Below are 15237 nucleotides of genomic sequence, written 5' to 3' on the forward strand. Positions count from 1 at the left end.
AAGAAGCATCTAAATGACGCCTGAGCAAAAAATGCTAACGCACTTTGGCACAGAACTCAAGATAAAGATACCCTTATTACTTATTGTAACTGCACATACGAGATATCCGATCAAAGCTGAGGTTCCACAGATTATATAGGTATAGTATCATCACTGAGCGATCCAAACTCGCGACAGGGGAAGCAAACACAGACATCACAACACGTACCTTTATGGAGCTTTTACGGGAGATCGTCTCACCGTAGCTGTCAATCTGATCAAAAGACGTGTTCAATGGCATTAAAACAAAAAAAAACTCGGCTGAATCGGTTAATCCATAGGTTGATAATGTGTCTGTCGCTTTAAAAACATTTTTTTAGAATCCATAATTCCATTTTATGTAAAAATCGGAGAGTAAAAAGTTAGCTGCAAATTACATGTTACTTGTTAGACGCTTTTATCCAAAGTGATTTACATTCAATACTGTGGACAATCCCCACAGGAGCAATTTGGGGTGAAGTGTCTAAGGGACACAATGACATGCTGAATGCAGTGGGACTCGAACTTGGTACCCCCTGATTCCAAGTCTAGCACACTACCCACTGAGCCACAGCCTCCCAATGGTGGCCACCAGAGTTATTGCAGCTTCCGATGTTGGCTATGCGTCACTGTCATTCCTTATTTGGTAATGTGTGTGTGTATGTGGTAGTTCCCCTCGATTGGCTCTGACGGTCAGAAAGAGATGTCAATCATCGAGCAAGGGGGGCCAGAGATAGGTCAAATCCACCCAAATGACCCCAGAAGTGGGGTTTTGTGCTAAATCTCTCTAAAAAGGTCAAATTTCACTTGTTTTGCATCAATCTTGATACAGGGTAATTATATGTTATAGTTTGGATTCCTAAAGCTTTTAGTCTACCATCCCATCAGCCATGCCTGGTTTTCACTATAAGCAATTTTTTTTCTTTTGGACGGACACAATAATTTACATATTTTTACTATGTTCAATCTGAATTGACTTTCAAATACAAACATCTATATTGATTCTGACATTTCTACATCGAACTCACAGGTGTAACCTTGCTTTGAGAATTTTTTTTATTAATTTAACCCTTTTAGAAGGGGAGATATGATCATTTGTTCTGGGAATGTCATTTTCTAGCCTGAGACCTGAAAAACAGGCTCAGGACTTAAAGGACTTTTGAGCTTTAAACGCACTAAATTGGTTTGGCTTTGCATATAATAACAGTTAGCAAGGTGCTTTCCCAGTTGCAGCTTCATGAAAGATATAATTGCCCAGCTTATCCTTAAAGCAATGAGGTTGATAGTCGGTGGAGTTGAGGTGTGAGGCAGCGGAGTGGACAGCTAGCGGCACAACATGTTAGTGCATCCACATGCTACTAAATGTGGCGATTCCCTTAGTGATAACTTTAAAGGCTCGTAAATGTTTTAGTCTTCAGTTGCTGTGGACCACTGTGGTCAGGCGGATGTGCAAGCAGTTCAAGATTCAATGGTTTGAATGTCATATGCACGTAAGCCACAGTGTAGAAATGGCAATGAAAATCTTAGGACCCGAGCTCCTCCAACGATGAAACATATATAATAACATATTTAGAAAAATAAATAAATTGCAAGATGACAACAGATGAATGTTTATCGAGGCACTTAACAGAGCTCAGGTGTTTAGCATTCTTATGGCCTGTGGTATAAAACTGTCCCTGAGTCTGGTGGTTTTAGTCCGGATACTACGGTACCGCCTGCCAGACGTCAGTCGACAGAACAGTTTGTTGCTGAGGTGGTGGGCTGTCTGCATATTTACAATTTTGGGGCTTCACGCTATTCTGCAGTGCGTTCTCCGACCAGAGCAAACATTTGCGGCACTGCGCGGGAATGTGTGAACTGAAAGTATACCCTTAAAAATAAGTACAACCTGTAACAGGATGGCTATTGGAAGCCGGGAAGACCACTTTGTTTCCCATAACAAATCATTTTAAAAAAGTATAAAGTAAGGTCTGCTTGAAACAGGGTATGTATAACTTTAGAGTAGACAACAGATTTGTGAGGTCAACGTAAGATGTAAAGGGCTGGAAACCAGAGGATGGGCACCCTTTGTAATGGCAATGGTTTGGGAGACGGGTATCGTATTTGGATTGAATTTTAAAACAGAAATGTTAGATATTACTGAGAAAGGCACTTTACGAAAAAAATTATATTAAAACTAAAACAGTTTGGGGATTTTCTTTACATAACAATAGTTTATTTGAAGATTTCCTGTCAAGATTTAGAAAGCGGCTCAGAGACAGCACTGGTGGGAGTTACAAATGACCTTCTAATTTCATCAGACAAGGTATTAGTGCTGTATTCAACAACTTTCACCAGCACACTTTATAGCAGAGACTGGAAAATGTAATTGTCGTTAAATGAATCTCAGTAATCTATTCTATTAATCTGAGAGATATCCATTTGTACTGTACGTGTTATTGATGAATCGTCAATACAATAAAATTAATCCTATAGTCACGCAAGGCTCTGTACTAGGACCTTTTTTATTCACCTTCCTTTAGGCAATATAATGATTAAAGACTGCATAACCTTGAATTGTCGATTAGATGATATCGAATTATGTCTGTCTGTCATGTCAGATTAAAGTACGTCAACTAAACATCAAGCGCGCCTCAAGGACATAGAAGCCTAAATCACCTGAAACGTTTAGATGCTCTCCACAGAAATGATTATACTTTGTGACAAACAACTTCCCAACAATAAAGATATAGTTTGGCCAGGTATTACCCTGGCTTCAAGAATTATCTCCAAGGAATCTTTGTTAAGAAACAACTTTAGGGACTGCCTCCAATCAAATATATGTGACATCACAAAAACCCGGCACATCCTGTCTCAGAAATAGGAAGGAAAACCTTTTTTAATGTATTTTTTCGTTTTTTGGTGGAATATTGTTACTCTTTAGTATCAGGCTGCCCGATAACTAATGTAGGCCCTCTGAAACTTTTATTGTTAAGTCAAATTGTTCTATTCCAAGGATTTTCTGCGTTGTAATTGTAACTCAGTCTTTCCTTAGCTGCTGCAAGGGCCTAAAGACAGAGCGTATCGTGTGCCGTACATATTGTAAAGCCCCTTAAGGCAGAAGCATGATATATTCTATATGTGATGTACTCATGCAGAACAAAGGTGGGTTTGCATTTCATCGCCATGCTTATCATATTAAAACACTCTTTCTATAAAATGACTCTTTTGGTATTTATTGCACATATTTTGCAAGGACTTTGCAACCTTTATTACTGAGCATACAGTTCAAAGTGATCATGCACTGTGTACTAAAAGGAAGAAACTCAGTAGCACATTATATGATTTGTTGAACACAACAAAACAGAACACAAAACACATGGAACTGTTCATTACTACTTTGCAAAAACTTTCTGTGTCCATTATAAAACACAGAAAAGCAAAGTGTAATGTCTTGGTTATACACTTATGTGTATCCGTCTTATGTATCTGCTCATTCTTCTAAAGTATATGAACTTGCAACTAATAGTGAAATCTTTAGGATTATTACACAAAAATGTTTTCTTAATGTACTATTGCCATATAATAGAGAAGATAGGTGGGTTTGCATTGAATTGCCACAATTCATGTCAAAATCTTTTTCTAGAATTGACTGGTGTTTGTCGTAAAGATTTAAGGACTTTGCATATTTATCATAAAAATGGATGATAGACAAAGGGCAAACATGGTAGAACATGTTCTCTAACATAATGGCCGAACCTTCTTGGACTTAAAGGAGTTGGCCAAAAACTTTCGTATCTCTTTTGACTGCACACCATAAATGATGGGGTTCAGGCTGCCAGGGACGATATGAAACAAAATGCTGGTGAATTTTCTGTAGTTTGTGTACTGAGGGAAGCGATGCAGAGTAATAACAGACATTCCACTAAAAATCATGATCAGAAAAAGAACCAGATGAGTGCTGCAGGTCTTCAGAGCTTTACTGTTCAAAGACTTGCTCTTACTGGTGAGACAGACTACAGTTATCTTAGTGTAGGTGATAACCATAGTGCCGATTGAAGCTGTGAACAGAACTACAGTGAACGTGAGGCCGTAGACATTATTAATAAACACACTCTCACATGACAGTTTGAACAGAGCAGCATTGTCACAGTAAGGGCTTTCAATCATAGTCCTGCATCGGTTCAGTCGTATGGTCAGACCGAGCAGAATCCCGACCAAAACAAAGGCTACTCCCCAGGCAGACACTGTCAGCTTGATCACCATCTTGTTTGTCATTATTGCATGATAGCGCAGGGGATTACAGATAGCCACATATCTGTCAAAAGCCATAATCATGAGCACTGTGTGAGCAGCGGTACCAAACATGTGTGTGGTAAAAGCTTGTAGCACACACTCATAATAACTGATGAGGCGTTCAGAGGGAGGCCTCAACATGTCCATGAGCAGACGGGGTATCAAGATAGAGTTTCCAAGTAAATCACTGAATAACAGGTTACACAAAAGTAGATACATGGGCTGGTGAAGGTTGTGGTCCATGCAAACCAGAACAGCAATGCCTATATTTGCAAACATTACAAATAAGTAGGATAAAAAGATAACAACAAACACATGGTGCATAGAGTCATTCGGGACATTCAATCCTTCAAGCTGTAACATGAAGCTGTTGTAGGTGAAGTTTCCCATCATCCTGAAATAAGAAAGAAATGTCAGAGTAATGTCCGAGCGTGTTGGATATCAGAGATTGTGTTTATTTAAGTACTAGTGTGTTATTAACCTCAACAGCACTATGAGGCTTTGTGATATCCATATTATTAAATATATCATATCTTTTACATTTATATCATTTGTTTTTTCTTCAACAATGTTAATCTATGTTTCCTCTTAGTCAGTTTATCATGCAAGTAGCAACAATATAGAAATAAGGTATACAGTAGAAAATAGTATTGTAGGGAAACATGTAGATAAGTAAAAACCTTCTTTGAGTGGCTCTGCTTCCAAGCATTCGACTTCTCCTCTTGTGTCACCCTGTCCATTGCTGGAGATATCCAACAGGTGTGCTCTTTTAAAATGTCGTAAAGACGTGTTTCCATCTGTAGGGGAATCCACGGTCAGGGAACGTGTGACGCAACGCTAAAACGTTTTAATCCTCTCAACTTTGAATAAGCTACAATGTACAACTTTCACCTCTCACGACAAGAAAGGGAACTGTTTCCCTTTTTCCTGAGGCTGCGTGGAATGCCCTTTTAACAAATAAAATGTTCTTGGAAAAAAATGACTTGCTTGAATCCCTGTCCCGGGCATGCGAGCTGTTTGGTATATTCCAAAACTGCTGACTGTACTCTGAGGAAAACCAGTCACTACATGCAATGTAAGTCAGACTTTTTAACAGTGTTGAAGTTGTTTTAGTCCCTTTTTAAAGTAGATGATAGGAATCGTGGAAAAGGTAGGACCCAAATGCAGACTACAAAAAAAGGGTAAAAGATCTAGAAACAAAAGGCGAGCGTTATTTTAAAAGCTGATGAACACAAAAAACATGGCATGGAAAACACTGGTAGCACAAGGTAACAATAACACCAAAACTGACCGTCACCAACATGACAGGAAAGACAATGAACCGACAAGGCACACAGGGGAAGACAAGACTAAATACAAAGAGGGGTAATCACAGCACGAGACACAGCTGGGTAAGGGAGGCAGAAACACAAGGGCAACAGGTGAACACAACCAGACAATCAGACACAAGAGGGAAAACACAGGAAGGAAGACAAGAGACAGGGAGAACAGAACAGCGAAATAAAACCCACAACAAGACAGACAAAACCAACATTGACAGAACACCAGGATCATGACAGAACACCAGGATCATGACAGAACACCAGGATCATGACAGAACACCAGGATCATGACAGAACACCAGGATCAGGACAGAACACCAGGATCATGACAGAACACCAGGGTCATGACAGAACACCAGGATCATGACAGAACACCAGGATCATGACAGAACACCAGGATCATGACAGAACAACAGGATCATGACAGAACACCAGGATCAGGACAGAACACCAGGATCATGACAGAACACCAGGATCAGGACAGAACACCAGGATCATGACAGAACACCAGGATCAGGACAGAACACCAGGATCATGACAGAACACCAGGGTCATGACAGAACACCAGGATCATGACAGAACACCAGGATCAGGACAGAACACCAGGATCAGGACAGAACACCAGGATCATGACAGAACACCAGGATCATGACAGAACACCAGGATCATGACAGAACACCAGGATCATGACAGAACACCAGGATCAGGACAGAACACCAGGATCATGACAGAACACCAGGATCATGACAGAACACCAGGATCATGACAGAACACCAGGATCATGACAGAACACCAGGATCATGACAGAACACCAGGATCATGACAGAACACCAGGATCATGACAGAACACCAGGATCAGGACAGAAGAGCCTCCATCTCATTTGTTGGGAGTTATCTTTATAAAGTACAACAGTTGAAAAAGGCTGGAGGATATGATCTCTTTAGTTGTTGGATAGAAAGTAAAGGGCTCTCATTGTCCTGGAAGTAATGTGAACCAAACTCAACAGATAAAGTCTGACATTTTTGTTGATTGATATTTGGTCAGAGGATATAGCAGATGGGTGTTTGGTCCTCTGTGTTGGCTTATTCTCCTCGTTCTTATCCAATTCGAAACAACAGACCCAACCGACTTGCTCTTTTCTTTTTAACACTTCTTACAATTTCAGTTTTCACGTTGGAGAAACTCGACTTGAGCTCCGCAGCCGCCGCCATGATAGTCTTGTTAGTAAACACAAACACGCCCACAGCGCGTCTCCGCATGTAACACAGGAAGTATCTAAGAACATTTACTCAAGTACTAAGTACAGTTCATCTCTGTTCGCCTCGCTGTTGGCGACGCTCACCAACGTCTGGGAGCCGAGACTATATAAAAAACATAACGGAGTAACGCACCATGTAGTAACGGGAACTGAGTTACTGAATTTAATAACAGGTTAGAGTACTAGTTACTGACAAAAATAACGCCGTTACAGTAACGCTTTACTTTGTAACGCGTTAGTCCCAACATTGTTAATCAGTATCAGTTGGTTTAGCCAACAGCAATATTTCCTTCATTAAATCTTTTCAATTAACCAGTAAATATGAAAACCAAATAATGCAACATATTGACTGTTAATATATGGGGAAATATATTTTCTTTGCGTAAGGGGGGTTTGTATTTTCTTTTTGTATTGTCTATATCATTTATCTGTGTATATAAGTCCCTTTGTGAGGGCAAAAAAGTTGGTCACAAACAAAACAAAAGCATATTGTGTGCCGTACATATTGTAAAGCCCCTTAAGGCAGAAGCATGATATATTCTATATGTGATGTACTCATGCAGAACAAAGGTGGGTTTGCATTTCATCGCCATGCTTATCATATTAAAACACTCTTTCTATAAAATGACTCTTTTGGTATTTATTGCACATATTTTGCAAGGACTTTGCAACCTTTATTACTGAGCATACAGTTCAAAGTGATCATGCACTGTGTACTAAAAGGAAGAAACTCAGTAGCACATTATATGATGTGTTGAACACAACACAACAGAACACAAAACACATGGAACTGTTCATTACTACTTTGCAAAAACTTTCTGTGTCCATTATAAAGCACAGAAAAGCAAAGTGTAATGTCTTGGTTATACACTTATGTGTATCCATCTTCTGTATCTGCTCATTCTTCTAAAGTATATGAACTTGCAACTAATAGTGAAATCTTTAGGATTATTACACAAAAATGTTTTTTTAATGTACTATTGCCATATAATAGAGAAGATAGGTGGGTTTGCATTGGATTGCCACAATTCATGTCAAAACCTTTTTCTAGAATTGACTGGTGTTTGTCGTAAAGATTTAAGGACTTTGCATATTTATCATAAAAATGGATGATAGACAATGGACAAACATGGTAGAACATGTTCTCTAACATAATGGCCGAACCTTCTTGGACTTAAAGGAGTTGGCCAAAAACTTTCGTATCTCTTTTGACTGCACACCATAAATGATGGGGTTCAGGCTGCCAGGGACGATATGAAACAAAATGCTGGTGAATTTTCTGTAGTTTGTGTACTGAGGGAAGCGATGCAGAGTAATAACAGACATTCCACTAAAAATCATGATCAGAAAAAGAACCAGATGAGTGCTGCAGGTCTTCAGAGCTTTACTGTTCAGAGACTTGCTCTTACTGGTGAGACAGACTACAGTTATCTTAGTGTAGGTGATAACCATAGTGCCGATTGAAGCTGTGAACAGAACTACAGTGAAAGTGAGGCCATAGACATTATTAATAAACACACTCTCACAGGACAGTTTGAACAGACCGGCATTGTCACAGTAAGGGCTTTCAATCATAGTCCTGCATCGGTTCAGTCGTATGGTCAGACCGAGCAGAATCCCGACCAAAACAAAGGCTACTCCCCAGGCAGACACTGTCAGCTTGACCACCATCTTGTTTGTCATTATGGCAGCATAGCGCAGAGGATTACAGATAGCCACATATCTATCAAAAGCCATAATCATGAGCACTGTGTGAGAGGTGGTACCAAACATATGTGAGGTAAACGCTTGGATCACACATTCATGATAACCAATAAGGCGTTCAGAGGGAGGCCTCAACATGTCTATGAGCAGACGGGGCACCAAGATAGAGTTTCCAAGAATATCATTAAAGGGCAGGTTGCAAAAAAGTAGATACATGGGCTGGTGAAGGTTTTTGTCGATGAAAATCAGAATAGCAATGCTCACATTTGTGACAATTATAAACAGGTAAGAGAAAAAGATAAACAGAAAGACAGGGTTCAAATACTCTTTAGAAACATTTAGACCCTCCAGCTGGAGTGTGAGGCTGTTGACCGTGTAGTTTTCCATCAACCTGAAAGAACAACATCTTGTTTAAGTCACAGGTACGATTTAATTTACCTAATGGTTCGTAAATAAAGCTGCAGGAACAAAATATTCTTTACTTGGGATTTAAATGTATCCGAAAATGATGAGTAATGTAAAAAGTTCAGAAAGAGTTGCTTGTAGATTAGTAAACCTACATTTGAGTCCGCCTTTCTTTTAATCTTTCTTCATCGCTTCCCAACGCACTGTTGACACACAGCACCTATCAATATCTCATCTGCAGCAACATTTTATTGACACGATTTCATCGTCGGGGGAATTATTAATCATTACGTCAGTTAAGGTGTGAGGCAACACTGACAAAACACTATACAATAATCAACAAACGTACTACCAGTTCAGCTCAAAGCTCTTTCTCACTGGGCTTGCTTACTTACCAAAGTGTAGCATTCTGGTGATTGTTTAACAAAGAACAGAATTAAAATGTTGTATAATATGTTATTGAAATACAATGTAAAATACTGATTGACATTGGCATTTCAAACTTGAGCAAAGCAAGCACAAAGCTCATATTGGAATTTACGGGTCAGCCTATGGAGGGCCCACAGAAAACCCCCTTTTAGGCTCCGACAACTGTTTTCTATTGGAAGTCCATGCTTGACCTTACTGTGTGTCCACCTGCACTGCTATACTGTACTTCACTGAAATAATAGCAAACACACTTTTCTTTGTATTGCACCCTGCGAGTCATGAGTCTCTTTGTAAAATGATGAATTACATTAAATCGATCTCACGGTATTACCTGTATAAAACAGATAACTGATATTTAATGTACAGACGTCCCACAGCAATTCATCAAGCACCTGGCAATCAAATAACTAAAGGTAATGTCCAAAGGGCGCAGCACTTTGAAGTTTCTTGTGCAAAGCCTAAAGTTTCTTGTCACGCCTCCTGTCTTCCCGTCAGAGCGTGGACTCATGGAGCAGTGTGTGCATTTTTATGAACTTTCCTTTCAACCGCCCTAAATCCCCCAGTTCGGCCCTGTTACACTGCTCTGATTCTGAAAGTATTACTTCAGTGCAGTTTGACATGTTTTCAGTCAAAGACATACGGCTTGAGTTCAAACTGTAGCCCATACTCGTCAACCCTCCCGATTTTCGCGGGAGACTCCCGATTTCATTGCCCTCTCCCGGTTTCCTCCCGGGGTCATATTTCTCCCGCCTTTCTCCCGATTTCTGACAAAAATCAGATTTACTCAGGACTGTTTCCACTCAGACTTTAATACAGCTACACCATTGTTTGGTTTCCATGGTAACACGTCTCTTTAGTAGCGCGCAACTGAAAGTCTGAGAGGGTGAGGAAGATAATCACAGAAAACTGAACTCTACTCTCTGCTCACTCCTTTCCTGCCCACACATATGCTCCATCAAGGACGGTGCTACAGGCCGCAAGGCAGTGCACTTAGAACTACAATAAGCATGTTAATGTTAATCTAACAGCTCCGGCGATCTACTAGCACCCCCCCCCCCCCCATTTTGCATTTTGAAATGCTCCCGATGTCTGTGGTCTCAAGGTTGGCAAGTATGCGTAGCCTGTTTAGAATACGGACATAGTCTCTGCGATGTCACCCATATGTTCCTGACAGCTTTGACAACATCTCATAGTTTGTTGAGAGCCAGTGTTGAGGCAGAAATAAAGATGACAATAAGATAGTGCATATATATTTTATTTTTTGACATTTAAAGATAGATTGAAAAAGGAGATATTGAGAAGGAACACAGTGCGCTAGGCCAAGTATTTTCCTAAAACATATTTGATATATAGATGTGCTAGGTTATTGAAAACGATACAAGCAGGTACAATGACTGTAGCTCAGGAAGTGATCGGGAACGTAACGACCTTGAGAAGTTAGGCTCCTCCAATTTTTTGTGGTCTTCTAAATGTGTAAAAATGCTTGATGATGCTAGCACGTAGCTCTTTACTGACCAGTCCGTAGATAATGGGGTTGATAACTGGTGGCACGACTATAAACAGGATGCTGAAGAACCTCTTGATGTTTTGCGAGAGTGAGGGGAACCTTTGAATTATAATTAGGACCACTGAGGCTATTTGGTAGAGCACGTACACAACCAGGTGGGGTGCACATGTCTGGAAGGCCTTACTGCGGGCCTCTCTGCCTTGTCTCACAGTAGCATGCAGGATTCTGAAGTAGGAAAAAGCTATGATGAGGAAGACGCTTGTGTTCACGCACCAGGTCATGGACAGACCTAGAGAAACAAAGACATGACAAATAATCTGTCAGTGAGTTATCATGCAACATGCTGAATACCTGCTGGAAAGGGGATGTTGAAATCAGAATCAGAAAACCTTTATTCGTCCACAGAGGGGACATGTACATTTGTTAGAGCAGAAAAGAGCCACAGACAGCTTAGTGTTAAATAAGAAGAGGGACAATGTTCAACAACACACTGCGTGGTTGTTGCTGTGTCATAAACAAATGCACTGACCGTAGATGTCGTTTAGTGGGGTGGGACTGCAGGCCAGGTTGAGGATAGCACGGTTGCTACAGTAGACGTGTTTGATGGTATTGCCACACAGCGGGGCATTCACATGAAAGGCAAAAAGCACAACAATACATATCACAGCTGTAGCCCAGGCCAGGGCGCAGCTGGAGTGCATCCGGGCCGAGGTCATGATGGCGTGATACCTGAGTGGTTCACACACAGCAATGTACCTGCAGAGGGAGAGCACTGTTCATTACATACAAACCATCCTGTGCTACTGGTCAAATATCTAAGCATCCTTTGGCCTCTTTCTGCATGCTCCTAAATACCCTCAACTTCATCTTGTTGGCTCTAATACTAACAGATAAATACAAATATAGCTGTAAGCTCCAATTCCAGGTTCAAACCCGTTTCGGAAAACATTAAAAGTCCTTCATCTGGTCCTTTCTGTCTGAAGGAGTTAGACCAGTTACACACTTCATCATAACAAGTGATGAAGTGTGTTATTGAACCTTCTGTGGTGTTGTGTTCTTCCCTTTATTGGATGTTAAACACACTTGGTGTTGTATACAGTTCATAAACATTAAGGCTTTACTTAATAAATACAAATCTAATGTAGTCCCTACCTCAGCACTTTCAAAATACTAAAGAACAAAGTGCCATGCAACAAAGGTGATTTCCTACTTCATGAAACATAACATTTTAATAACTGAGTAGAAATAGTAAGTGGACTGTTCTTATACAGCGCTTTAACCCGTCTTTACGACATCTCAAAGCACTTAACATTTACAAATCATCATTCACCCATTTCATATGGAGCAATGTGTCACTTGCTCTAAGTAGCTAACATACACACACATTCACACACCATTTGCTATCGGGAGCAACTCTGGGTCAAGTATCTTGCCCAAGGATACATCAACATGTGTACTGCATGGGCTGGGAGCGAACCCACATCCTTCAGATTGAAAGACGAGCACACTCCTTCAAAGCCAAAGTCGCAAAAAAAGAACAACCGAAACACATTAGCCTGGCATCAGTTACTCCAGGGAGCATGGCCCTGTAATTGGTAATTGTAAGTGGCTTTGGATAAAAGCTTCAGCTAAATGAAATGTAATGCATGACAGAAATCTATCAAATGAGAATTCTGAAACAATAAATCATCCTCTGTAAAATAATGCTTGACAATGTCTTTAAAAACCCTTCAGATTGTGAGCAGCTCTCTTCACGTGCTGATGTGCACACAAACACATCAACAGAAATATAGCTGTAAGCACTAATTCCATATTCAAGCCCGTTAGCGACCAACATAATCAAGCAGCATAAAATGCAACGTCCACGTGCACAAATGAGCAGTTTCCAGCAATGAGCTAAACAAAGTCCCCTGACCGAAAGACAAACGACGATCAGCAGAACAATGTATGCAGCGTCTTATTGCAGAACAAATTGTGGAGTCAGATGTCTACATTCAGGACCTTTTACACAAAATAAAATGTTGTTGGAAAGATAATAAACAAGGAGCCATAATTTAGGACTAAAGACTAAAGTAATGTAGAGCACTTGACCTAATAACCTCAGTGAACAGAACATCACCAAAATCCATGTGCCCCGACATCACTGGAATATATCAACTGAGATTTCTCAAACACTTTATGCTTTGATTCAGTCTGTCTGAGTTTTGCATGTCAGTAACATAACAGTTTAAAGGATGAGAACATGTGAGCAGCTCTCTTCACGTGCTGAAGCATTTGAATACCTGTCATAGGCCATCACACCCAGAATAGTCTGCATTGCAAAGCCGTAGGTGTGCACACAGAAGGCCTGGGCGATGGCTGAGATGTAGGCTACTTTCTTCTGGCCCGTCAAGAAGTGCACCATGAAGCGAGGCAGCACCGTCGTGCCCCCCAGCAGGTCACAGACTACCAGGTTACAAACCATCACAAACATGGGCCTGTGGAGGTTCTTGTCGATGACAATGATGCACAGCACCACACCGTTTGCAAACAGCATCACCACGTAGTTACACAGAGCCAGGAAGAACAAGAAGGCACCGTAGCCTGGTGGAACATAGAAGCCCTCCAGCTCGAACACAATAGGCTGTTTGAGAGGAGTTACCATAGTTACGTTCTCCATCCAAAACAGTGTAGATCTGAAAAAGACAAGTTCATGAAAACATTACCAAAAGTTGATAATAATGATGTTAACTTTAAATGTATGTTCAGATGTCAGAGTACACCTGAGTACAAGGTGAACACACAGACATATAAAGAGACCTCTGACATCTATCATTCTTAACTCAATGAAAAAGATTACACAGTATTACCTGCAGCAAAACAGACAACTGATACTTAATGAACAGACGTATAGGGGCAAGGCATCAAGCACATGAGATATAAAGACCTTAAGGTCAAGTCTAAAGGGCACAGCACTTTGAAGCTTCTTGCCTAACGCCTGAAGTGAGCTGTCACGCCTCCTGTCTCCTCGTCAGAGTGTGGATCCTGCTCTCACCTTTGGAGTCGAGTGGGTTTGCCTTTTTAATGTTTCTATTGAAACATCGACCTGCCCTAAAGCGCACGAAGCAGCACCTGACTGGACACATGGCTGTGGATTTCAAAATGAATTTCTCAGGGAAATATGGCCTTTTTTCAGTGAAAAACATAAAAAGCTCAAACCGTAGACTGTATAGAAACATGATGCAGTCTCTATGACGAGCTGGACTAAAGCTTGAAGGGGGCACCTCCATCTTTTCCATCTTGTCAGAGACTGATCTAAATATCTGTTTGTTTGTGGACATTTGGATCAGAGCAGATAGTGGTTAGCGACCTGAGATGGCACCGACCTGTAACTCAATTTGATCATCCCCCGAACGCCTGAATTTCAGCTCCACTATATTTTGAAGCAGTGTGTTCATGTTTTAAACGTTCCTTTCAACCCCCCAGTCCGGCTCTTGACTTTATGCTTTGCTGTGATTCTGAAAGTATTACTTCATTGACATGTTTCCAGTCAAAGACATCCGGATTGAGGTCAAACTTTAGCCTGTATAGAATATGGAGTCTCTGTGATGTCGCCCGTATGTTCCTGACAGCTTTGACAACATCTCATACGTTGCTGAGAGCCAACCAAAACGTCAACAAGATAGTGTATTTAATGTTTTTACATTTTAAGATAGATTGAAAAAGGAGACATGGAGAAGAAACCCAGTTCGCTAGGCCAGGTCTATTCCTAAAACCTAAAACATATTTGATATATAGATCTGCTAAGTTATTGAAAACTATATAAGCAGGTACCATACTTGCCAACCTTGAGACCACAGAAATCGGGAGCATTTCAAAATGCAAAATGGGGGGGGGGATGATAGCTCATGAGACTTCAAAGGTGCATAATGCATAGGATATTCGCGCACCGCAGTCAGAGAGTAGTTGTCGATTCTTGTTCTGTTTTCTGTGACTATTTGCTTCACCCTCTCAGACTTTCAGTTGCGCGCTACTAAAGAGACGTGTTACCATGGAAACCAAACAATGGTGTAGCTGTATTAAAGTCCGAGTGGAAACAGTCCTGAGTAAATCTGATTTTTGTCAGAAATCGGGAGAAATATGACACCGGGAGGAAACCGGGAGAGGGCAATGAAATCGGGAGTCTCCCACGAAAATCGGGAGGGTTGACGAGTATGGCAGGTACAATGATCGTATAGCAAGGAAAAGATTAGGACCGTAACGACCTTGAGAAGTTAAGCTCCTCCAATATTTTGTGATGGTCTTCTAAATGTGTAAAAATGCTTGATGATGCTAGCAC

At 40.7% G+C, this 15237-nt stretch overlaps 3 protein-coding genes across 3 annotated transcripts in view; all 3 read right to left on the bottom strand.

The window, feature by feature from the left end:
- LOC307018404 (uncharacterized protein) overlaps nucleotides 1–13578 on the bottom strand; it is a gene marked incomplete at both ends in the record, with an annotated part of 37836 nt that extends 24258 nt beyond the window's left edge. The window contains one exon of the mRNA XM_079648635.1: nucleotides 13202–13578. Coding sequence (XP_079504761.1) covers nucleotides 13202–13578 — 377 coding nt within the window. The remainder of the gene's footprint in view (nucleotides 1–13201) is intronic.
- On the bottom strand, nucleotides 3739–4686 carry LOC307018358 (olfactory receptor 8G17-like; the record flags this gene model as incomplete). Its single annotated transcript, XM_079648589.1, has 1 exon — nucleotides 3739–4686. The coding sequence occupies one exon, from the start codon at nucleotides 4684–4686 to the stop codon at nucleotides 3739–3741; it is 948 nt and encodes a 315-aa protein (XP_079504715.1).
- On the bottom strand, nucleotides 8021–8971 carry LOC307018359 (olfactory receptor 8G17-like; the record flags this gene model as incomplete). Its single annotated transcript, XM_079648590.1, has 1 exon — nucleotides 8021–8971. Exon 1 carries the CDS (start codon nucleotides 8963–8965, stop codon nucleotides 8021–8023), a length of 945 nt encoding a protein of 314 aa, XP_079504716.1. The 5' UTR covers nucleotides 8966–8971.
- Nucleotides 13579–15237: the final 1659 nt, after the last annotated feature.

Source organism: Notothenia rossii, assembly GCF_949606895.1.
Source record: "Notothenia rossii genome assembly, chromosome: 9".
Classification (NCBI taxonomy): domain Eukaryota; kingdom Metazoa; phylum Chordata; class Actinopteri; order Perciformes; family Nototheniidae; genus Notothenia; species Notothenia rossii.